At 37.6% G+C, this 25,477-nt stretch overlaps 6 protein-coding genes across 6 annotated transcripts; 2 read left to right on the forward strand and 4 right to left on the reverse strand.

The window, feature by feature from the left end:
* Positions 1-652: 652 nt before the first annotated feature.
* LOC145893967 (DNA excision repair protein ERCC-6-like) lies at positions 653-8,909 on the reverse strand. The gene is made up of 23 exons (XM_082982386.1): positions 8,755-8,909; positions 8,500-8,587; positions 8,248-8,435; positions 8,069-8,107; positions 7,621-8,007; positions 7,348-7,429; positions 7,104-7,271; positions 6,509-6,667; positions 6,314-6,449; positions 5,916-6,086; positions 5,519-5,695; positions 5,139-5,351; positions 4,625-4,843; positions 4,405-4,515; positions 4,259-4,332; positions 3,877-4,017; positions 2,827-3,509; positions 2,657-2,773; positions 2,144-2,303; positions 1,799-1,908; positions 1,215-1,346; positions 962-1,029; positions 653-902 (listed from the first exon to the last, which is right to left on the reverse strand). The coding sequence occupies exons 1-23, from the start codon at positions 8,828-8,830 to the stop codon at positions 750-752; spliced, it is 3,852 nt and encodes a 1,283-aa protein (XP_082838512.1). The 5' UTR covers positions 8,831-8,909; the 3' UTR covers positions 653-749.
* Positions 8,910-9,897: 988 nt separating this feature from the next.
* On the forward strand, positions 9,898-13,068 carry LOC145895475 (uncharacterized). The gene is made up of 10 exons (XM_082984283.1): positions 9,898-9,964; positions 10,148-10,392; positions 10,702-10,809; positions 10,901-10,991; positions 11,099-11,220; positions 11,295-11,427; positions 11,489-12,405; positions 12,558-12,615; positions 12,708-12,766; positions 12,958-13,068. Exons 1-10 carry the CDS (start codon positions 9,898-9,900, stop codon positions 13,066-13,068), a joined length of 1,911 nt encoding a protein of 636 aa, XP_082840409.1.
* A 173-nt stretch (positions 13,069-13,241) lies between these two features.
* LOC145895476 (GPI alpha-1,4-mannosyltransferase I, stabilizing subunit-like) lies at positions 13,242-14,264 on the reverse strand. The gene has a single exon (XM_082984284.1). The coding sequence runs from the start codon at positions 14,262-14,264 to the stop codon at positions 13,242-13,244; it is 1,023 nt and encodes a 340-aa protein (XP_082840410.1).
* Positions 14,265-14,329: 65 nt separating this feature from the next.
* Positions 14,330-15,204, reverse strand: LOC145894464 (winged helix repair factor 1-like). The gene has a single exon (XM_082983059.1). It carries the CDS (start codon positions 15,183-15,185, stop codon positions 14,370-14,372), a length of 816 nt encoding a protein of 271 aa, XP_082839185.1. The 5' UTR covers positions 15,186-15,204; the 3' UTR covers positions 14,330-14,369.
* Positions 15,205-16,579: 1,375 nt separating this feature from the next.
* Positions 16,580-18,576, forward strand: LOC145895477 (retinol dehydrogenase 13-like). Its single transcript, XM_082984285.1, has 6 exons — positions 16,580-16,727; positions 17,023-17,233; positions 17,618-17,742; positions 17,842-18,055; positions 18,137-18,182; positions 18,373-18,576. The coding sequence occupies exons 1-6, from the start codon at positions 16,580-16,582 to the stop codon at positions 18,574-18,576; spliced, it is 948 nt and encodes a 315-aa protein (XP_082840411.1).
* Positions 18,577-19,538: 962 nt separating this feature from the next.
* On the reverse strand, positions 19,539-23,924 carry LOC145894280 (vesicle transport through interaction with t-SNAREs homolog 1A-like). Its single transcript, XM_082982817.1, has 7 exons — positions 23,719-23,924; positions 23,516-23,574; positions 23,077-23,187; positions 22,680-22,766; positions 22,410-22,565; positions 21,476-21,537; positions 19,539-21,195 (listed from the first exon to the last, which is right to left on the reverse strand). Exons 1-7 carry the CDS (start codon positions 23,810-23,812, stop codon positions 21,102-21,104), a joined length of 663 nt encoding a protein of 220 aa, XP_082838943.1. The 5' UTR covers positions 23,813-23,924; the 3' UTR covers positions 19,539-21,101.
* Between the last annotated feature and the right edge of the window lie 1,553 nt (positions 23,925-25,477).

Genomic DNA, 25,477 nt, shown 5'->3' on the forward strand with positions numbered 1-25,477 from the left:
TTTTTGCACTGCAAACTTATCATCAAAAAACACTCTGTTGTTTGGATACCTACTGTCAAGACAGTTATACTGGCTAATGGGCGGCCCAAGCAACCCCCCCTTAAAATGACCTTAGAGCCTTCGTAACCTGGATTAGTTATCGAGGACGGTAAGTTCCATGCAAAACACTTAAAAACAAATCTTGCATTCAATGCACAGCGTGCACTCTTCGCAGTATTGAAAAACGTCACTGTTTCGTAATAAATGCAGATTTGCGTCTCGAAGGAATTACCATCTGCGCTTGCGACTTCACAAAATACGAATCCAAGCTTAAATTAAACCCAGCTGCCAAACAGTCAGATTTGGTGATAAAATCTCCCACAACGGGAAACGGCAAAAAATGCATACCTAAATGTCCAGCGTTTTAAACAAGGAACCTCTATTAGCCGGTGAATTAATATAGGCTATAACATTCCGTAACTGCGACGGCTGGAAATTGAAAAAAAATATCACTGATACACGATCGAAAATCTAAAAAGTCATCAGGGATATTCCATGGTTGAGACTGTCAAAACAATGTTCCCAAAAATTATCACGATGACTGACATTAATATGTCCTGTATTGTGTTTCGGCAGATCCAGAAACCCTTGATTAAACACGCTACAGCATAGATATTTTTCCCGTTTTATTAAAGAAGAAAAAGAAAGTTTTTCAAAATTACCAGAATCAAGAGATTAAAAAAATAGCAACAAAGCAAGAGGTGAAAAGGTCAATAGAATTCCGGTTTCAAACGCCATCGAGTAACTTCGTTCCGTTTCGACTTCTCGCAAATTCTCAATAACATCGCCTTGAACTTGGGCGCTTGCTTGACCTCCACGCGACTCTTGAACTTTGACATGATTCGGTCGGTCGAAGCTTCGCCCTAAAGGTAAGATTATTGTTGAAAATGCAGTTTGAAAAGGGGGTGAATTGAGTTTCTACCTTGCATTCCTCGCTGAGAAATTGGACAATTTCACGTAAAAGCTTGTCGTCGTCAGAGTAGTCTTCATCTGAAACAATGTGATCAGTTTTTCTTTAAACAGAATGCAACATAACGCGTTATAAATTAGTTAATAGGCTGGAGTAAAGGATTTTAACAAAAACACCGAACCGCATTTATCACAGTTCAAACATTTGATCGGAAAAACGCTTTGTCGTGAACATTGCGATTGTTTCAACTTGCAGCTAAAGTTACCGTCGCTTGGCAACAGGTGGAAATCTTCCTCCACTTCCGAATCACTTTCATCGCTCCCTTTTTGCTCCTCCTCCTCTTCGTGTGTCCTCATCTTGATCTGTTTCAGGATGTTGGCGGAAGAACCGTTTCCGTCTGCACGAAAGTTGGCGTTCAATGCCGAGAGTTCACTCTTTTATCGTTTTGAATAAAAAGTGACACAAAGAGAATAACTGATTACTGCAAGGTGGTTGCTTTGCAGCAGCCTTCAAAGATTTCAGGATATAAAGGAGATTAACTTAATTTATCAAGAGAATATTGAATTTCCCACCATTTTTCTTAGTTTACTGCCCGAGCACGATTAAAACTAAGCGAAATCAGTACATCACGTTTATCTGAACACAATGCACAGAACCTTAACTGTTCATCTTTAATTATCTTAATGTCAAGAAATGTAATAATTCCGACAACAATGCTTCAATATCAAGTATATACTGTGGGGTACAATTACTTAACAGCCAGCCACTAAATCATAATAGAGAAGCATATTTTGGGACAAAAAGTGGTTGCACGAAGTCAACGCATTATTGTGATGAACGTGCACTGACCCCGCTTTCCGAATACGTTTCCTGTGGCCATGGGGGTTTCGTCCTCGGAAGATTCGTCTTTTTTGTCAACTTGCTTCGACTGGACGCCACTGCTTCGTCCAAACCTAGGCCTGAAATTTGTATTAATGTATTTTACGAACGCCTTGCGACTTAAAGGTATTTTACTAAACTTTATTTTTGATTATTTACGCCAACATCCAGCAACCAACGAGGGTAGTTTAACGAGTATATACGAAATGAAGTCATATTGAAGCAAAAAAGCCATAATTATTATTGAGCTGCAGGAGGTACAGGCCGAAGTAATGTGCATTACTGTCTGCAGCTCAAAGTCAAGTGATTTTGCACCTTTGCGCGGGCTTAGAGCTCGGGTAGCGGTATTGCTTCCTGGACAACTTGAGATTCTTTATCGCTTCCTTTGCCACGCGGTTCGCTTCTGACTCAACAAGAGCGTAATCCGCCGTGGAACTGTTCATGATCGTGCTGTGCCTCATTGCAGTGTGGACGCCTGCAAAGGGAATGGGAGAATTTCGCTAACTAAAATTTTACAGTCAAAAATATCCATAGGCTTTTGTTCGCAGCAGGGGTTCTGATCCAAGGGTGCGGTATCTGTTTCTACGGGGTGCGGATATGCTGATTAGGGTTTGTATATAAATATTTTATTGTATGATTTGAAATCTACATTCACGCATATTAGAATGGAGCACGAGCACTTGATGGTGATATCGAAGAGGTGCCGAAGGAAAAAGGCTAAGAATCAATGGTTTACAGTACATGGTGTGGTTTTGACTGTGTTTGTATACAAATATACTACACTCAATCTGCGTGTTTACTGGCCTTCCACAATAGCAGGAAACAAACCTTTCTTGAACAATTTGTGCAAAACGTATTCGTCTGAGTTTTTTCTCGAAAATTCTTCCCCAGGTGGCTTGAACGTCGACTTCTTCGTGACGTAATCAACCATTTCACCATCGACATCTTAAAACAAAAGCGTAAAGACTCGATTTTGTGACTGCAACTGACAGACTTACCGAAGATTTTTCCATTCTTTTTTGCTCTTCTTGTCTCAGATTTCACAGACTTTTGCTTTGATTCTTTGAACTTACGCAGAACTTTCAAAAACGACTCCTTGATTTTTTCCGACCCGCCGCCACGCGAGTCCATTGTTACGCCACATTGCCCATTTTCACTATCTTGAGGCGACCCATTAGCGTCATCTGGTGGCGCAGTAGAAGAAAGGTCTGAAATCGGTTCGCTGCCCAATTTTTCAACATTGGCATCGTCTTGATAGTCAGTAGACGTACTGGTTACGTCATTGCTATCAATGCCTATGACGTCATTGCTTAATCTTGTAGATGAGGTAGGTTGTTCATTGGAAAAATGCGCTTCTTCAAAGGGTTCCGTTGACGTTGAGGGTATTGATTGGTCGAGGTAACGGTCAACAGAACGGTTAGCAGCATGTGTAGCGGTGTCGGCGTCATGGTCACCTCGTTGTTGGCGCTCCAGCGCCTTTTGTGCCCGCAGTTTTGCTTTTAACTTCCAGGGTTTTATTTCGGATCCGGTTCCAGCGAATATTGAGGCGGTTTCGGTTTTCACTCCGTCTTTGGATTGGTGTTGGAGGGTAAAGAGTTCATGCATGTCGTTTGTTTTGAAGAAACGACGCTGTTTCGGATCCTTCAGCACGCGGTTCGACATGAACTGCTTGAAAATTTGTCTGTTGCAAAATAAATGGTCAATGGTTCATTCAGATTTAAAAAAACTAACAGTTAGAAACGAAGCAAAACCACCACAAATGCTGTCAAACAAGATGTCTATGCACAGTGCTATTCTTGATATGCATGTTGTGCAAATTACAAGAATTGCAAAAATATATTTTTTAATTAAAGGTAAAATATAGACATAGTGATGAATTCAACATTATTTTGAAAGAGCAAAAGATATACGTGAAATTGTATTCAACTACAGAAGCTAGCTACAAACATCATCGGCATGCTAGTATAACAAGCAATTACACTTGCCAAATTAAAAAAAGATAATAGTGTTACATCGTGACATAATACTAAGAAAACACTGTTAAGAACCTGTGGTAAATCTTTTCTTCAATAGTTCCAGTAGTTATAAGTCGGTATATGGTGACCTCCTGGTTCTGTCCAATCCTCCACGATCTCTCCTGTGCTTGCAAATCCGTACTTGGATTCCAATCAGGATCAAATATCACAACCCTTTATACAAAGTAAATTAGGTGTCAAGGTTTTCCAATCTTTTTAAACTGGTGATTATGAAGCTTATTTATTCTTACGGACTTGTAGTCACTCCTGTATGCCAAAGGTACACATTTTATGTAATTATATCTCGAAACAAAGGCTTCTGGAGGGCAATCCTCAGGTAAAACAGTCTTGTGGACTGTGGGTAACTGTGAGTTTAGAGACATATTGTTTTGCAGCAAACAAAAGCATTACTAACCTATTTGCCCCGACAAGATTAACTCCAAGTCCTCCCACTCTGGTTGTCAAGATGAAAACGAAGATAGAAGGATCCTGCAGCAAACAACCACAGTTTCAAAGCCTGTTCTGAATCTTACTTATAGAATGACCTCACTGCCATTTCACCTCATTAAAACTTTTCACTAGGGGTTGTCTTGAACTCACAGGAGTCCCTCCGTGCATTGTCATGTACGTGTAGTTTCGAAGCTTGACAAAATCTTCCAAAACATTTAACATCTGCAAGTGTAAAAGGGTAATTGTTTACCTTTAACCAAGTATTATAAGTGTGTAACCTGGTGCTCTAAAAAAGAACAATTATTATTACAGAGGGGTATGGCAGACTCACTAGTTTGCTTTGCGTGAACAGCAACACTTTTTTGTTTTGTTTCTTCCAAATCTTGAGCAGAGAATCGACCACAATCATCTTTCCCGATCTTTTCCAGAAGCCATATCGCTTGTCACTATCCAACGGAGGTTCTTGTTCCCCAACCAACAACTTTGGACCTCCAGTGTAGAGGTCAGGGTGGTTGCACATTTTGCGAAGTTGTATCAGGCCGACAAAAATCTAAAATAAACAGGAGTGTTAAGAGAAATGTAGTTAAGTGACACATTGGAAAGCCACCAAATGTACAAGGAACTGTAACCATTGGTTTTGCTTTTTTATATATTTCCATAATGTATTGACTGTAGGTACATTGTCTTGAGTGGTTTCTGCGTTTAAATCTTGTAACAAGCAGGAATAAAGCAAAATTTGTAAAATATGGGTCATAAACCAACTTTACTTAAGCAGTAATGCAAAAAATGCTTTAATTATATTTACATACTATGCACCTAAAGTGTCAGATTTAGGATAAGTCTACCTTCATGTTTCTGCACAATATGGAATAGACAGTTTCAGAATCTAGGTATTTTTTGTAAACTTCCACTTGGTCATCGGTCAAAGAGCAGAATAGGACATGGTCGTTTTTCTTGGGCAGGTTGATGTGATTCTGCACATCGACCTTCATTCTCCGCAACAAGTACGGTGCGATCGTGTCACGAAGAACGCAGGCACATTTGTAAGCTGTCTGTACCTTTTACAAAAATAAAACAATGTCATTTAAAAATTTTTTAATGCAACAATGATTCAATTGTAGATATTTGAACTTAAATCAGCAATATTTTTTGCTTCTTGAAAGAATAATTACTTTTTTTTATCATTTATTGTAATATTTTCGTTTTGCCAGTGTCTGATAATTACCTGAACTTCTGATGCATTAGCATATCCACCTTGAACAATGGGAACAGAAAATTGCTCCATGAAACACTGAAGTGTACCAAGCTTTCCGGGGAATATAAAGTCAAAGAGAGACCAAAGTTCTTTGAGATTATTTTGTATGGGTGACCCAGACAAAATTAAGCGATGAGGCGTTTGGAACTGAAAGCAGTATAAATTCAGTGTATGTTAAAAATACAGAAATTTGCCTGTACTTTTTCATGATATTTACAAAACTAAGAAAAAAGAGAAAAAAAAAATTAGTTTTGCAACACTGCCAATTTGAATATTTCTTCCAGAACTGGAACAAATATAACAGCCGTCTCAACAAATCTCTTATCAATTTAAAAAAAATTGTTTTTAATATATATAGAATACATACCATTTTTATGGCATGGGTAACAGCAGCTTCTGGATTACGAATTTTGTGACCCTCGTCTAAGATGACATAGTGCCAATTTTTATCAATCAATGCATCGATACTGATTCGCATTCTTTCATAAGAAGTTACAAGAACGCCATGGGATAACACAATGTTATGAATCAGGTCGGCCTGCAAAGTTTAGTCAATGGGTGTTAAAACAATCGAGATTAAAAGTAAAAATATACAATCACAAAGCATTAGATGAGTGACAGTTGTAAATGTCCATAAAGCATTCTTTTCACTGCATATTACCAATTTCTAACAATACATTCAAACATAATTTGCCACAAACTATTGTTTTTATCTAGCACTTTCGACGAAGTAACTCTGTAAAACAACACAGAAACAAAACCTACCTTTGCCCCTTTGTAACTTCCGGAGTTGTGAAGCACAGCAACACGCAACAGGGGCGCCCACAGGTGGATTTCGCGAACCCACTGGTGCATGACTGTTGTCGGGGAAACAATCAAAACTGGTCCAAGTCCATTGTAGCTGAATAATTTAAATTTTACAAATACTTATTATATGTTCAACATCTGTAATCAAGTTACCTATATGAACTATCTCTGTCTCGAACTTTGGATTGACGGAGAGCATCCAGGAAAGCGATGATCTGAATAGTTTTACCAAGACCCATTTCATCACCGAGAATTCCACCAGCTTGTTGACTATGAAGTTCCCAAAGCCACTTCACTCCAGTTTGTTGGTACCTTAGTTATACATGGGTTTTTTGTTAATAAATTGGAAATAGGCCATCCCAAATTTAAAACCTACAAGAAGATGCATTTATCCTAAGTTGTATTAGTTTCGATATATATGACTATACTAACCCTTGATAAGGTAATGCTACAAAGTGGATCAAGGCAAAGTAAGTTGCAATAAAGTGTAGTAATACTTTATAAACTGCTATTTTTTTTGCTGCCAGGCATACTAATGAATCAAATCGTTCCTTTGGCACTTCAGTTTCTGAAGTTATTTATTCGAAAAAATAAAAAACTTTTGAAAAGCGTTTTAGTGTTTATGCGCTTGATGCAATATGTTGACATAACCCTGAGGAAGTCGGTTTCGAATAAATTACTTCAGAAACTTATGTGCCAGAAGAATGATTTTTATTAATTAATAATACTTCATGTTGGCCAAATTTACTTGTATAGTTTTTTCCATGTTTTTCCTGGCACCTTTAGCCCACCATCCAAATGCTTGTCACTTGGTGAGACTGTTCCTTCAGCCTGTTCACGCAGAATGAGTTGTTTGTGGCGAATCATTCGTCTTTTGTATGCCTTTGGGTTGGCATCATCTGATACTTTGCGCTGTCTTATAAAATTAATATATATATATGCTGATTAAAAGAAATCATTTAAGGTTTACTGTGTGGATATATTATATATACCTGTTGGCTGTACGTTTTTTGTTTGGTCCTGAAACTTCCAACTTAATCTTTTCATTGAGGTCTATTTCATATTCATCTGAATCTGCAATAATTTAAAAAAAAAACGTTTTTGGGCTAGTTATTTACACAAAAAGCAAGGAATTATCTTTAAAACACCCTATTTGCACCAGAAAATTAATGCTTAAATTGCAGTTTTTCACATGTTTTCAATATCATAAAATCACGAAATATCATAAAATCACTAAAAACTATTTTTTTTAAGCAATTACAAACCTTCCAAATCAGCATCATCTGATGGCATCTTATAATCTTCATCAGACTCCAAACTTTTACGTCTTTGTTTATTCTGAACAGGATCTTCCACAGGAAACGAATGTCTTTTTCTGCTTGTTGATGCAAAATTGGAGCTAATACTTTCAGCATTTAACTTCTCAGGCACATTTCCATTTTCTTCAATAGGTTTTTCTGTCGGTTTGTTCTTTTCTATCAAACCACTAGACAGAAAATTGCCAAAGGCATCATCAAGTTTGATTGGTGGTTTGATTTTTTTGGCAGTGTTCACCACTGTCTCTTTTTGCAATGAAAATGGTGTTGCTAGTCCTTTTTTTATCAACTGTCTTCTTTCCTTCAAGCTTTTTGCAGAAGATATCTTTGACTTGTCTACAAAAAGTATGCATTATGAACTACCACATGCGATGCTGTACATGCTGGTGAAACTTACCATAGGCTAGAGGTGGAGGTTGACCAAGATCAGACGATACTAAAAAAGTTTCACATTTTTAGTTTCATGCAGAAAATTTATGTTTGTGTAGACTGCTAAAGTAGTTTAAGCATATGATATGCAAATTTTTTTTTATTTTGAAAGCTTGATTTCAAGTAATAAACAGTTTTGAAAATTACCTTTCGATACTTTCGCTAGTCTACTTTTTAGATTTTCCAGCTTTGATTCAAGAAGAGAAATTTGACTTTTATACTTTCCATTTTGAGTTTTGAGACCAGTTAGCTTCTGCACAACAATTTCCGACTGTGGCTTGCTACCAAAGAACTTTATTGCAGATTCATTTTGTCTTAATGATGAAGCCACTGATCTACAAAAAATAAATAAAATGGTTATTAAATGTTGGCAAGTACCGCATTTCACATTTTCAGCACCTGATTTGATTTATAATTCCATTGCATTTTTTGTTGAGCTCTGCCCTTTCTTTCTCTTGAATATTTTTATTGATCTTGTCAATAACATCTGTCAACAAGTAAGTACACCTTGTTAACTTGCACGTAAAACAAACATGAATTTTACACATGCAGTTGGACAAAAAAAGATGTTTACACCAGACAATGTTCATTTCAACATTTTACTGTCGTGCTTAAACTTGTACGATACGATTGGATAGCAAACTGGATACTTACCTTTCTCTAGAGTCTCAGCATTATAGACATTAACTCCTTCAAGTTGTAACAAGGATTCTTCGGTGTTATCCTCCATGATAAGCAGACATTAGAGACAAATGAAAACTCAAATTGAGGGTCAATTTGTAAACAAGCGTAAAACCAAAGTCAGCTGTTTCCAGTTTCCACCAACTCGCGCAACATTTCTATGACGTAACAACACATGCTGTAAACATAAAAATGACACTTTTTTAAATGATAGAGCGATTGCTGAGAATAAATAATGCAAGATTTTGAAAACGAAAGCTTTAATTTCTGTTTTTAGTTTAATTACGTGATGTAACTTTACGCCAAATAGTGTAAGATTTGTCATTAAATATTTTTTTCGTAAAATGCTAAAGTTAAACCTTTCGGAAATGTTTATTTATCTGCGAAGCTGCCACATTTACCTTTGCACATCACAAAGCGTCTTCTATTACCAATTTTGTGCGACCAATAATACATAATATAATATTTTTATGTGGCCGTCATAGGTCACCTAACGCGCCAAATTTAACAGCGCGAAACTTCGGAATCCTGACAATGTAAACTTAACTTTCGATGTTTGCGTTTTGGATTGTTGTATCCAAAGAAAAAAGGCCACCAACGTTGGTAAAATCGATCACAAATGGCTTCTAAAGTACATATTTGTTTTATTAAAGTGCAAACAGTTTTTTGTTAGCCGACAGCCTTTTTCTTGTAGCCACTTTATAAACTACAGCTATAAAAGCACATAAACACATGGGCTATATTATTTGAGGAGATTAACGAAAGCAATACAATCCATGAAAATCTTGGGAAAATACTCATAATGCGTGTTTTATAAAAAAATGATACAAGCAATAGTTATGCAGAGTGATTAGTAAATCAAATCTGGATCAAAAAAACCAAAGGCCCCTGGCAGGCTGTCGATCGCACACCGTATAAGTTTTGGTAAATGGAGAAACTGATGATGCCGTTTTAGGCGAAATATATTTTTCTCTAAATAAATCGATCTGAGCTGTCTGAAGATCGCTGTGTTTGGATTTTAATACATTATTAGTTATGCAGAGAAACTGTATGTAGCATTTTTTTATAAACTAAATGGTTTACTCGTATATACAGGCTCCAGGTTTAGAGTAGGCAATGGATTTTTTTATTCAGGATGTTGTGATGTATGCTTTGGAGCACAACCTGCTTGGAGCTGTAAAATGTAAGTTCAATAATCTCACTTAAGTATATGTTTATTACTCTGCATAGACTGCATGCAAGCAACTATCATTCTATGTCATCTGTGCAAATCTGTACAATGTAAGATCACTACATTGTATGTAGACAATCCCACATATGCAATTTTTGCAGAATTGACCATGACCATGTATTATTGTTTTGTTAGATGCTCTGAAATCACAACAGCAAGATGGTTCAAATGAATTAAGCACACTATGTCAGACACGTTTGGTAATTGCAACAATGCCAAGGAGCAACGTCAAGCAAAGCAGTGCTGCACAGTTCATCAATGGAGAAGAGATATTGGCTTTTTCTCAAATGTTGAGAAGTCTCAAATTTATACGCTCGAATTGGAAGAAGGCTGGAGGATTTAAACATTTTGCCTTCTGTACAATTAAACTTCAAAAAGTGGTACATTAATGTTTTATTTTAGACAATGGTGGTAGAGATCCCTTATGTTGCGCACCAGTTGTACTCACAACATACCAGTTTCACCTGTTGCTCAGTTGATAGAGCAGTGGACCTGGTTAGCTCAGGGTTGTGAGTTCAAATCTCGAGAGCTTGATTTTTCATATCTCGTTATGATTTTTTGGGAAGTGGTTTTGATACAACTTGGCTGTAAAAACCTAATATTTTATTTTCAATTGGTTTTGGGCCTTTAAAGCATATTGTATTGGTTTTTTAACAGGGTTCTTACTAATAGGCTGTTAATTTGTTTAGATTCTAATGCATATGATTTGCTTGGCATCGAAAAGCAGCATTGTCAAAGAGCAACTTGAAGAGGGATTTGGCCAGGATGCAGTGAATCATCTAATTTCTGTCTCAAATGTGTGTAAACCCTATTTGTTGTGGACTTGTGCTGGTTAATTTCCCTATTTGTGCTTTGTTGTAACATTTCACCTTTGGTGTACTTTTACAGAATGAAAGGTTGGTGAGCATTTTAAAGCGAGAGATAAATGGATTTCGGCAACTATGTGAAAATTTGCTGAAAGAGGAATCAAAAAAACTCAGTATGTTTCACCACTCTTGTGTTGTTTGTGTTTTTATATATACTATGTATATACTTGAAAATCAAAACTGGCAAAATCTAATAAGGCCCTCCACCCTACTTTTGTAGAGTATATCCAAAACCAGATGTGGGTTGATTTTAATAAAGACTTCTGGAAGAGCCTCGACGATGATTTAACTGCATACATTGAACTCGTCCAATCAACTTTTCCTGCACTCAAACTTGGCAAGGTACAAACTCAACTTATTTTAAAAACTGTTTTGTATACCACAACACAGAAAAGGAAAGCTATGTTTTATTGCAGATATTTAATCAAGATCCCAGTGTTTCTGACAACCCACTGATACAATCCCTCAAGTCGAAATATGCAAATAATGAAGGAATATCTGAGGAAGACCTTATTTATTTAATTGATTCAGTTTTATGTTCATTTAATGGTATGAAAATTTTCTGTCATACCTTTTTTGAAGAGTGTTGTGACAATTTTTTAATTTTCAGACATGAAGCCACTAAGCAACCAAAACACAGACAATAGAACTGAAGCTGAAAACGCGGTAGAAGATCAAGTCGACAAAATAGCCGTGAAGAAACAAATTATCGAACTATTGCACACCACAAAAAAGTTTTATGGCTCACAGTCCAAACGAAAAGCTTCAACGGAAACAAAGTTGCTGACACAAAATCCGTCTGAAGAAAATGTTGGAAAAAAATTCGGGAAAAGGAAGTTCGTTCTTTCACCAAGTGAACCAGTTAAACCCGCGAAAAGAAGCAAGATGTTCACCGCAGAAGATGCTATTTCATTTTTACTCATAGATTCTGATGATGATGGCCAAGAGGGTGATGATGCAACTGTGTGTGATATGGAAATACAAGAACAAAAAGTTACCACAACAAGTCTTGACAATACAAATGGGAATAAACCGATGACCGAAGATTGCGACAAGTTATCTGGCCCAAATTCTCTGTCCCAGATTAGAAATGTTACTGAAAGTGAACTCAATGAAAAAGATGCATCAGAGTATCAGTATGAGTGCCATAAAGACTCTGTCTACAACTTAAGAAGTGCAAAGAAAATGAAAGACAACTGTGAAAATAAGTTGGTTGATAGAACAAACATGCCAAGTAGAATTGAGGGAAAATGTTCCAAGTGGAAAATAGCCAAACTTGAAAGACCGGTGACTAGATCATGGCAAAAAAACTTTCACCACCTGAAGCATATCCATGATTCCAAGTTAGTTTGCAGCTCACCGAAGGTGAGTCGCCACCAGAGGGAAGCAATAAGTCGTAACAGAAAGCCTTTGACGCGAAGGAAGCTAACTTACAAAGCAGATAATCCTGTAATCCTGAACCATAAAAAAGAAAATTCTGGGTCGCATAAAAGAAATGAAGCAATAATGGAGACTGATAATAGCTCAGTAAGTTATTATATTTGTTATTTATTTTATAGAACAAGTTATTTATTTGTTATAGTAAGTTTTGTGTGATTTGTCACTATTTTGTACTAATACTATTGGTTGACAAGACAGACTTGTTTTTCTTAAAACACCTAACATCTCATTTATGTTAGATCAACCTGATTCCTGACGTGGATGATTCTGAGGATCTGATGCCATTGGATGATGATGGTAAGTGGTAACATGTATTTTCAAACATAAAAACCTCCAAACGTGCTTGTATTGTGCTTTAAACATTTTGTTTTGTTAAATTTTTGTTGCAGATGACTACCTGAGTGAGAGTGATTGTAGTTCAGACGACATTAGTGTCAATTTGAACATGGTGAGTTTGTTGTTTCACGAAGCAGAAGGTTTTCAGGCTTGGCAGCCCAGTGATCGCCAAGCACAGACCTGCGCAGACATGCCGTTGCATGAAATATGACTGTGTTGTTTCACAAAGCTTATTTAATCTTACAACATAACACTTTTTCAACTTAATCTTAGCTAATTGGTCATGTTTGTTTGTGTGTTCAGGACGAGGATCCTTTTCCAGACTTCACCCTTCTGCCAGCACAACAAAAGTGTTATCCTAGCATTGGATGGGAGCCAAGAGTTCACCTTGTGGATTTGTGTACGGAAACCTAGAAAGCTGAATTTTTTGTTTTACATTGTGCCGTGTTTTCATGAAAGCTGTTTCTCCACTCATGAACCTCAGTTTATTTATGTTTATCTTGCTTTTCTTTTTTTTTGCATTATTGTCATTTCCTTTTCATGTGGATAATATCACAGTTCAACAATAAAAAGAGTTTTAAATTTATTTAGTGCGACTTGGAATGTGGTTGCATTCGTTTTGTCAGCAAAGCAACAACAACAATACACAAGGCTCCAGAAATGGTTGTGCCAATTGTTATGAAAGTAACCAAGGGTTTGTGTTTTAAAATTCCAACAGGCCATTGAAAGACCAGTCCATAATCTGAAGAAATGTTCACCTTTAACCAAGGACATAGAGCTCGCTTTGCAGTTGGGCAAGGAGCCAACACAGTGTTTAAGTTTTCAAAAAAGTCACACGAATTACCATAATCTTTCTTATCTGATAGACGACCAGCATTATCAGTGCAATATATGTATGTATCTGGTGTTGGCACAGTAACATTGATATATTCTGCAGATACTGACGGCGCATGATACCTTACATGCCACTTTAATTTTGTCTGTGCTTTTAACAAACCACCTTCCATTGACGTAAAAACCAACACAGTGTGATTTTTTGATTCGTAAGAAGGTTTTTCAATGTCAATATACTCTGTGTAATACACAGACAAGTTCTTTGCAGTTCTCGCAATTTCATAGATATCCAAGAAAAATGAGGTAGTAACTTGCTCAACAAACATAACATGGCAACTTAATTCTGAGCAAAAGGGCTGGTTTGTGGTGAGTGTTGTCATTATTTCTCTGTGCATACCAAGACCCCCCACAGTTCTGTTTAGGTTCCATTGCGACGAACTTTCCACCATGTTTTTGGCCTTTTTTAACCAACTTAAACTCGTCATTTCCAGCTGCCAAGGAATGCTTCTTTGGTGAAAGTATTCCGGTGTATCAAACACAGTCTTTCTGTCAATGCTTCCATCAACAAATTGTGGAAAACCGGTAAGGTGTGGCAAGTTTGTGCAGGGTTGTTGTGTTCCGAAAACAGTGGTGAACTGAAGGGTCAAAATGGTCAACTTCAAAAACTTTATTCTTACAGCCGACATAGCCTGCAGAGTTGGCAACCTATTGGCATATTTGACACAATAAATAATATTTTGATCGTAACAAATACCTGGGTATATACTTTCAAACATATTTGGAAAATGTGCAAAGAAGATATAAAAACATACGTATGGCAAATATAGGATAACAAACACAAAGGTACCAATAAGCAATACTTGTTTTGCAGTGAACACAACCTAATCATTAGCAATTCTTAGTAATACACCAGTTGTGGACTCATGGCATGTCACAAGGTCAGCCCCTACAAGATCATGGATATGATACTCTAAACCTAATTTAACACTGGCAGGAGGTTTTCTTGTCGTCAGTTGTGAGCAGCTTAGTTCTTTGTATTTTGTCCGTCTTACAACTTGCAATACACCCTGTCGTCCTTTCCTCAAAAGCTTGAGATATTTTCCAACCACTGGAATTGCAAGCCACCATGTGCCTGCATCTTTTACAGTGAGAACGCCAAGTTTGACGAGTTGGGTAATGTCAGAGTCCTTGAAGTTGTGTCCATCAATCAGGCACTTCTTGTCAATGCTCACAGTGTGGGTATTGTGTATAATTTCAGATAGGAACTTTGTCAGGCATTTTGGCATAGTTTGCGATTTCTTTCCATTGTTTTCATTGGTTCCATTTTTATTTTCAGCAAATGTGCATTGGATATATTCTATGTAATCCGTTGTAAACATCACACAGTACTGGTCCTGACCAAGACTGGTTTTAAACATTTTGATGTCGCCTGTTTCAAGAAGTTTGCTGACACCTCGGTCCACTTCTGTGCGACTTGCCATTACGCTGTACAGCTGATGCTTCATCACAATTTTGGGAAGATTTTCGTGTTGGAAATACTTTGAGCATAGGCTACACACATAAACCAGTGCTTCACGGGCAGAGCCATTCACAATGTTGCTTGGGACAAATCCATTGCTTTGCCATGGAACATAAGCTGTTTCCTTTTTCTTTTTCCCACCCGCCATAGAGTTAAATGCACTGATGCGTTTACTCATTTTTACCTAAATGTTGTCCACAGCACAATCTAAAAAAAATTATGGCCTTGCGATTGAGAAAACAGTTTGTGCTTAATGTAAAATGTTTTTGGAGATCAAGTTCACAATTAGACAAAATAACAAATTTAACAAAACAAAAGTTGGTCCAAGTCAGAAAATGGCACATGTCATTGATTTTCAGACAGTTGTAATATTTGGGTTTTAGTAATATTTGAATGAGTAAAACAGTTTAATGACAAGAATGGAAAAAAATCCAAGAATTTGATGTAGCCGACAGTTAAAAATAAATAGGACTTGGATTCTGAAATTAATCACCAAGTGTCTGCTTTACTGCTGCTGAAGTCAAAGGAATAAATATTGTACAGCTACACAACTCCTTCAAAAATACCCAATCTGTTTAATTAAACAAGAGCATTTGAACATGCACTCCAGCTTCCTTAAAAACGTAAAAGTCAACTTGACATGTTTTCGTCTCCAACTGCTCCATTTTCGCCATTCTCGCTTCCCTGTTGCGACTTGGCCCAGTCTTGCAAAGCTTTTTGAAATCTTCGAACATGCAAAGGCTTCGATATCATTCCTACAAGTGACATAATTTCGAGAAACTCGTCATCATCCGCCTCGCACAGCTGCCGTAAATCGTCGCCTCCGACCGACAAAAACGTATCGTAGTACGATTCCAAGTTGGCCTGTATCAGCACCTTGTACAGTTCTTCATTGTCTGGCGGTGACTTTTGATACGAACCCATTTTTAAACCAAACACAAACTACAAATTCGCTTTCAAGCACTACGGAACATTCTGCGGGGGGATTACCCCCACCGTTTACTACATTAACGCTGAACTTCTGTGAACAATCCGGCTGCAGATTTACTTGAAATGTTTTCTCGAAATTGTTACATGCGAAAGTTTCGGATCAAACAAAATTATTGTTTGATATGAGATAAAGGGTGTAAACAAGAAGTTTGGCGCGCAGTGTTATTTAAGGTGTTCGACCCAACTATCCCGAACGAGAGAAAAATACAACAATTTCCAACAAATAAAACAAAGATAGTTTTGCTGGTCGGTTACGAAACATGTGATTTGAGTAAAAGCAAGCCTTCCGTGACCAATTTCATTTTCAAAAAGGGTCAATATTAGACCAGAAAATAAAATAAACTGTATCAAAACGTAATTTCGTCACAAATTAAGCTAAAATGTTATGGTAAATGCCGTACATGTATTCTAGTCACGACTTCCGGAGGTTGTTCTATCGCAGCAACGATGAAGACACACGACATGATACTGCCGCGCAACGTCTAAGCCATTTGTAACAGGGCTACTGTCAACATAGGCTACCTACTGTTTTGATTTCGTGTCTAAGTGAGTGGGAATTGTATCACCGCCAGCGTGAAAAGCATGTGGGATTACTACAGCTGTTTAGCACTGGGTTTAAGTGTACCAATTGTAACATTGGCAAGTTTTTACTTGGGAAAATCTGCCAGACATTTTGACGAGGAAGTCGATTTGACGGGAAAAACTGTACTGATCACTAACCCTGACACAGGTAAGTAACTGTAGTATCAGTGAAAGCAAAGTGAGACATTGATGACCCATTATCGTTTTTGTCTAAAATTTTAAACATAGAAAAAGAACTAACTTTCCGAAATCCACGGCACTTATGCGTAAAAGAGGATATTTTCAATTTTATCGGAACAAAAAAATTTGGAAATTCTTTAGGTTTACGTGCCTAGTATAGGTAATCAATATATAGTGCGTCAAGTAGGCATCTTATATATGAAATCCTGAACCATTGAGCCAGGTCTTCAAAAAGTTTTAGATGTAATATTCCTTTCTTCCAGAGCTTGGCAAGGCATTGGGACTAGGGTTTGCAAAACGCAATGCCCGAGTTATCTTGGCCTGCCGCAGTATGATCGATGGAGGTCTCGTTCGATTGGATATTGTTGCCAACTCGGGGCAAAACGACCGCAACGTTCTGACCAGAATCTTAAACATTGACTCAGTAGAGGGCGTTAGAGACTTTGCCCAAATGATCAACCTATACGAAGAAAGGTAGGTCTATGGTCTATATATGTATACATTGGGTGGACGATTGGCAACCTCGGTCGAGGCGATGGGCATTTAGACCACATAGGGTATACTACACCAAATAGAAAACCTAATTTGAATTCGTGGTCACGATGAGCTGGGTTCTAATCCTGGTGGAGCAAAATAATATATAGTCTATACTGGAGGACGATAGGTCGCGTCCCTTACGGATTTGGTTATTCGTAAAAGCAACCGACCCGTAAAGGGCCTAGCAAATAATCAATGAGATCGAAAGTCTTGCCCAGGATTCCCGGTACCATAAAGAAATATAAAAAAGTAGTGGATCTGGCGCATAGGCCTATTGTATGATAAGTTATGTACTTGCTAAAACATGAATACTTTACTCAGATTGGATATCATTGTACTCAATCCGGCGGACGTTGAATTTCCCCCGTCAAAATCAAATGCCGACACCCTGAAGTTCTTTCAAGAAAACGTTTTCGGGCCTTTTCTACTCACAACCTTACTGTTAGGTAAGCGAGGCTTGTTACTTCTGCAAATCTCTATTCCCAAAATCACACTTTATCGCATACGAAATAACCGTACCATTGTAAAAACTGTTTTAATTGCAGACCTAATGAAAAAATCGGGTCCAGACTGTCGAATACTCAACATTGGACCTCACGGTGTTGGAAACTTCTTTGATGACTTAAACATATTGGATGACGAGAAATACTTATCTTACGATGCATTGTGGAATAGGATCCTGATGGTGCGTTCGCGGAGTCGGCTTTATAGCAACCTCCGAGCTATGAAGACGATTTTTACGTTGGAGCTGGCAAGTCGGTAAAAAATCTCTTGTTGCATGTTAGCTTTCAGTGTTATATATTCTAATTCCTCTTTTTTAAGTAAACGTTTGATTTTTAGTGTAAGAAGTGACGGGATAATGGTGAACTGCATCGACCCCGGACAGGTAAAAAGTATTGATTTGTAAACTATGTAATGTTACAATTAAAGTGTTGACGAACAAAATACGTTTCTACAGTAACAGTTCCAGAATATTGGCTTTTTGTGGGCAGTAAATAATCGTTCATGTGCATTGCAGCTCAGTGATTATTATTGCTGTTTTGCCACCTAATTCTGTTTCGCCTCGCATTGTGTAGAACCCAGGAGCGAGTCGTGATGCCGTACTTCACTGCGCCCTCTCACGAAAACTCAAAAACTCGACGGCAAAGTTTTTTAGGGGTTGGAATGAATCCAATCCTCAAGAACTCGTGTTCGACAGAGAGAAGACTCAGCGGGTTTGGAAGTTCTGTGAATGTTTGACCGGCATTACGCCAACTTTCAGTACGGATTCGACACTTTAAATGGCATATTTTTTGTGTGTATATTTCGTGTTTCTGTAAGTTCGGATAGCTGCCAATGGTCGCACACTTGTTTTTACAGTTGGCAATACAACAATATGCGAATACAGCCAAAGTCCATAAACTTTCGTATGAATGAGTTTTGCTAGTAATTGTACAGCAAAGGAGGAACACCGGTTGCAAGGCAAAAAATGATCCTGCAATAGCGAACTCTTGACGTAAAAACAAGTGCTACACTTTCCCAATGTACACAGATGGCACGTGCGCGTGATAAATGCCAATTTATCATTTTCCGTCACCCGCTTTCTGCTTTTCGCTGATTAATGGCCACTCGTAACAGCTTGTGTTTGCGTACTCGTGGTGAAATGAGGCCAAGTGTGTACGCTGCGGTGGTAAGTGTAACACTTTTTTGAGGTTTGGGAGTGTGTAAGAATATATTTGTTGTTTAAAGACACGTATTACATAAATTGTTATACTGACGCTGCCAGGCATACTTCATTGCTAAATACTGCTCTTCTGACAAACTTTATTTTTATCCACGTTTAAGCTGTAATGCAGCAGCCTTCATAAGGAGGTATGAAATGTAAATCAATGATTGTCCACATTGCTTGATTTACATTTCATACCTCCTGATGAAGGCCGCTGTATAACAGCTGAAACGCCGATAAAAATAAAGTTTGCCAGAAGAGCAGTATTTAGCAACACCTATTACTTGCTGATAATTTACGGGGCATCCATTTCATGGACAAATTTGTTTGACTTGATAACCGCAATAACCAAACTGAACAGGCAAGCGTTGTTTGGTTGTCGCATACCTGCAGAATGTGTAGATGTATCTTAGAACTTGATCGAAGGTGTATTATGCAGTATATTGGGTCCAGGGAGTGATAACAATACATCCTTGGTCCGGGAAAGAAGTCCCCACTTTAAACTGAATGACACAGGGTTAAAATAGGTGACACGTATTGAAAATGTTGAGCGGACGTTCTATTGCACAAAAACAACACAAAAAAATGGCAACAAACAAATGTAGAAAATAAAACAACCACAGGAGTTTGGGTGGCTATCCAATGGCGCATTTCTCTGTGGCACACTATATAAGGAAAAAGCATGCCTGTTTGTAACAACAAACAAAAACAGATTTCCAGGAGTACGTTACAAATTTGGGTGAATGTCGAAGGGCGGTTTAATGAAATTCATCTAATTCAAATTTATCATGCTTTCAAATAATAAAAGGTTCAAAGCGACAAAAAATCGTTGGCCCTCCCTGTTAAAGCGAAAATCCCGCGACGACTTGCACACCAACATACTTAGTCATCAACTTGCACACCAGTTTGGGTGATTTGGCAGCTGACAAATTTACGCAACACAAAAGGTTTTGTGCGTTTAACTGTTTACACACGGAGAGAAATTTCAACAAACAAAAGTGTAAAAATGTGCAGCGGTAACGACACCGAGACAATATAGGTATATTACATTTGTCCCCATTCGCATTTTAATTTGGGTCACCAGTTACACTGTGGTTGTTCGAGTGCAGTATCCTCATATTAAACAGCAAAAAGCCGTAACAATAAACCAAGTCTCGGAGAAAGCGAAGATAACAACGCAAGACGACAGAAGGTCAGTGACGTTGAACATCGATTTTTTTCCAAGCATTGGACGGCCCAGTGTTACTATGACAACCGCAACGCAGGCATTGATCGATGGCGATATTTTTATAATAGGCGCCCGCCCGGCGGAACGTCGATAATTGACCGGGAGAATTGACGTCAGGTGGTCAACCAGCGACGTTGGTTTGGAAACACGTTAATCGCCTTTGTGATGGAGGCTAAGTTGCCATTAGAAGTTATGCAAAGAATAATAGCTGGGGGTCGGAAAGGTATTACTTGGGAAAAGGGTGAGACACCGGTGTTCTTAAAACGTTAAAACTGTGCAATGGATATCATTGGCTGGGAACGTTTCGTTAAATGGGTGCGAAGACCTTTTGTTTTTAAGAAGGTCATTTTGTGAACAAAAAGCTGAACAACTAAAAATATACAGTTTAGGATACACAAGCAAACTAAATATAATATATATTTATATATATCTGTACTTTTGTATGATATAAAACCTGGTGAACACAATCAAAAACTGGATGCAATGGAAGATTAAGGGCAGCACCAAAAAATCACTGTGTCCCAATCAGAAATTCAGCAAGTAAAAATGTTGAAATTTCTTCAACACACATAATTTAAATTCTGGCAGGTAACAGTTGAACTTGGACTAAATGGCTCTTTCCGTGCAATTGCATTGATGCACGTAACACATAAGCAGAGACCGCAACAAAAATATATTCGCTGCTTCGTGCCCTCATTGCCAGGAAGGAACCATCCACATTTAAAGCACAGTGCACATAACACCACGCAAAAGAGGCGACAGTATTAAAAACAACTCAGCTGCACCTTCAGCATCCATAGCCCCAGACATTGTGGAGCGAAACTAGCACTTTTATGCAAAATTGCCATGAGAAAGGCAATTCTTGACATGCGTTACCGCTTTCGTGCAGATACATAAACCACAACCACGATAACCACAATTAAAAATATTATTATTGCCAGGGTCATGATCCGATTTTGCTGAATCCTGCAAGCAAAGATGACTATGTGAAAAATGCATGGATGCCTAACATATAATTTTTTTACTGGAATTTCATATTTTAAATGATAGATTTAAAGTTCTAGTTTATTACAATGAATGCTATCTTTATGAATTAGTGTCAGTGCAATCAAGACAATGTAAATTAGAGTGTCAGAAAATCATTAAGGAACTAGTCTTGCTTTGACTGCTGATAGGGCAAGTAAGTGTAGCAAAGTCAAATACAAAAAGCACTTTCCAAGCAACGATTAATTGATCTGTTACATACCTTCTCATCATGCCAGATAGAATTCTGGAACCTTTTCCAAGGTGTTCATCTCCTTCTCTCAACTGTAAACAAAGCAGAAAACATATTTCAAAATTACTTTTATGAGCAATAAAGCCATTAATGTGTTTTTAGTGAACTGCACACATGGCCTAGGCTGTGACCTAATAGGTCTGTAAAGTGCAGCTTTGGTGTGACTACTTCTATGTCACTACCAAAATTGTTTTAATTTTCACTTGGTTTTAGATTGGAATTCAAATTTGCTCCCTATAAAACTAAAATGACCTAATTTACAAAATCTAAAATGGGAATATATTCAAATGAGAATAGCAATAATATATACTGCACAATTCGCCTGTGTTGCTGCAAACTTAAATGACATATATGTAAAATGCTGGTGGGCGACGTAGCAGGATTGTCTGTTTGTGTAAGCCTGGTTACTTTGCATACAAAAATTGTTCTGTTTTTTTATTCGGTGGGACACTGTAATAAGTCTTCAGTAACTGTAATACGCGTTTAGTAATTTGCTGGTAAGAATCACCAAGTGCAGCTTTATATGTAAACTATAATATGAATCATGTAAATTATAATAGAAAATATTATGCATTTGTGGTAAGTTAAATCACCAATAACTTGAAACATTAACATAGTGGTGCCATAGGCCTAGAGTCCATTACAAAATACTAATTGGTGAACAGACAAATGTCAATCGTTTAAATATTCATGACTTACAAACAGCCTAGACACTGATCTTTATTGCGGGAGACAGTTAATTTACTTTATCTAAGTCCTGCACAGTAGCAAAATAGAAAAGTCCAATTAATGGTCACAAAATTCAAAAAGTGGAAGCAAGGTAGCATAACATCAAGTAGAAATTTTAACTAACTTAAAATAAACATGTTCTTATTTGGGTATGGAATAACAATTGAAAAGTTACCCTTTGTCGAGTTCTGGTGATGGTTTCTCTGTCTCCCTGCAAATTATCCAAAATGTCTTGACCTATTTTCTCTGTTTCTGTTGCTACCCTGTAACCGATTTCCAGCCTTCGTGAGGAATTTTCTAATCTTTCGGTGTTATCCAAAAGTCTTGTTTTCTGCAAAATAAGATTCTAAATTGAAACCACAAAAAGCCAGGTAATTTTTAAATGAATTCTTTCATACGTATTTGTACACAGGTCTCAGTATGTAATAAACAAATAAAAAATAACCTGGTCGTCATTTCCATACTCATCCATTCCAAGTAGCTCCTCTCGCATTTGGTTAGCCCTGTTTATTGATGATGTCTTGGCTTTTTTCTGCAATCATTTTTGCACAGCATGAAGCAAAGGTTTTCATAATATTTTCAGAAACAATTTTGGTAGAAATAATTGTATTGAGAACATGCAGTTTATACTTCGATTCAGGTCACTTTAAAAGGCAAAGCTTGCCAAACATGACAAACACCCTTTCTGGGGTAGTTTTACTCATCGGTATTGCATTGCGAAACTTATACAAATTTGGTTTATTGCAGTCTTGGCCTTAACATCCATACTGTTAAAGTATAATTGTACTTCTCAAATATATATATATACCGTTACAACACCCACAATGGTAACATAATCTTACAATTTGTGCTTCAAGGTTGTTAAACTCCTTCTGGTAACTTTTTAACCGTCCCATTAACTTTCCACGCTCTGAAATTGGCATACCTCTGACTTCCAGATCCATTTGCTCAAGCTGAAGAAAAACTTTACATTTACTCACATACTTACAACACTTTTACACATGCATAGCAACAATCATTTATTGAGTAGGTTATATACAACCCAGATTGGAAAAAACGTCCGATAATCTGCGCAATATTATAGAGTTAATGCATTAACATACGAAAAAACATTGGATCATCCGCGCAATTAACAACCCCCAAAACAAAATCCTCCGCGCAAAAAACAAACTTTCCAATCTGGTATAAAACTCAGTGTATTCACTACACTATGTAATAATGGAAATGTAGTATATGTTGGTTTATTTGTCAGCCCTACATTCAATAATTGTAGACACCTACCAATTCCTGTGCCTCATCAAGTTGCCTTTCGATGGAACTGATAAGTGACTTTTTATCGGCTACAAAACAAATGAGCTCAAAATTACAAATTAAGTCAAAATCACAAAAATATTCCCGATACAATGCAAAAAGTTACTAAATTGTTATCAGTTTCCTGTTCAAATTATTTCACAAACACAAGTTCCACAACAATAACAAGTAACCTCCATGATGCAGTGATATCGTTCCAATTCTTTGGGTTATTTCAGCAGTCAGTGTTGAAAACTGTTGTTCGAAGGATTGTATTAGTGACGACATGACCCGCTACTATATACCACAATATTTCTTCAACACCTTCCCAAAAGGAGACACACCTACCATAGACCTTATAGACTGCCACTGCACATTCGTCCTATCAATGGGCACGAAGGCTTCCTTACTACTCATTGTTGTAGAGAAAAAGGCAATCGCGCGTGACGATGCGTCACAAACTAAGGAAGATACTTTTACACCGGGTCACAAAGTTTTTTCCAAACTTGATCCACATACAATCCAAACTTAGAAATCTAAGCGAATATTAAAATTACGATTTCGGGTAGTATTTCAACTTAAATATATGACCAAAAATAACAGGTAGTTTCTCTGTATTCGTTCAAATTTTTTTTTTCTATATCAGCTTATATGTTTCCACAAACTATAGGCCAGGGTTTTACAAAACTTTCGACAACTTTACGAAATCGGTTTTAACTCTTTTGCTTTGCGTCTCACAAATCCCAAAAACACTGATATTTATTTATTTTTGTAACGAGAAAATAAAAAGTATAGATACAGTGGTTTCACAGCTCAAGACTAAAATGTGCCGGTGTCCTTGGGGCGGATTTAATGATTTGTGCTAAATCCCTGTTTGAAGTAATACTCTTGGAGTGTGGTTTGGTATCGGGTTCCCTTGAACTTGAGGGCATCGCAGAAGAGGATAACGTGCGCTGGGCGGAAATTTTGTTGGCAAACTCTGGCGAATATGTACGTGACATTGCCCACGTCCTGGGCCTGATGGCCCGACCAAAATTGCCAGGTGCAGGCGTGCGCATCTCTGCTATGTTGCCCTGGTTATTGATTTCATTGTTATCGAACACGTCAGGCGATGTGGCGTCAGTGGTCATTGTCCTGTTAGGGGGGAAATTAAGGTCTCTGTTGTCATCTTCCGGCTTATCGGAGATACTACCAGTATCCGATTGGTTGCGTAATTGTCTCTGGGACGAACGCTTTATTATTTCCATGTCTGCAACGACAGAGGGATGCTGTGCTATCCAGTCGTGAAGAACTTCAGATGTAAGGTTTGAAATCACAAGAAGTTCGTCCACATGAAGGAGTTCTTGTTCTTTCGCCTGTGTTGTCAATAATTGTTTAAAGTGAGATTACAATAGTGACGTACAAAATATGCGAAACTGTAAAGTCCCTAAAGGGATACAAATAAATACATTGGCCCAGTTGCACATATATTTCTTTTTAGACACGGAACAGTACCGTTAGTAGATTATACTTGTGCTCGCAAAAAGTAAAATGATTGGTAACACATTGGTGAAATTTACAAAGTAATTTTTTTAGCACAGGAATTCGAACCTATACGTCATGCAGTAGTTACCGATGTTGCTATACTCTTTCATTAATATCTTTTATAAACATCGCACCTTCAACTGGCGTTGTAAGGCCCTCTTTTTCAGCATCTTCTCGTTTCGCACTGGGTCTCTTGATAATACGGTCATTCTTCTCCGCCAAGTACTAAGCGTGCCGTTGCCTTGGATGTCGAAACAAGACTGCTTGATTGTACTAAAGAGATCGTCATTTCGTTTTTCTGTCCCAAATTTAACTGCTGGTTCTGTTACGATTTTTTGAGTGTCCGTATTCGATGTATCAGGACTGTCTGATGTTGCAGGATTTGTTGACGTCACACAGGCGTCTTTTGCCACCGCTGCACCAAAACCT

This window comes from Ascidia mentula, chromosome 3, assembly GCF_947561715.1.
Source record: "Ascidia mentula chromosome 3, kaAscMent1.1, whole genome shotgun sequence".
NCBI classification, from domain to species: domain Eukaryota; kingdom Metazoa; phylum Chordata; class Ascidiacea; order Phlebobranchia; family Ascidiidae; genus Ascidia; species Ascidia mentula.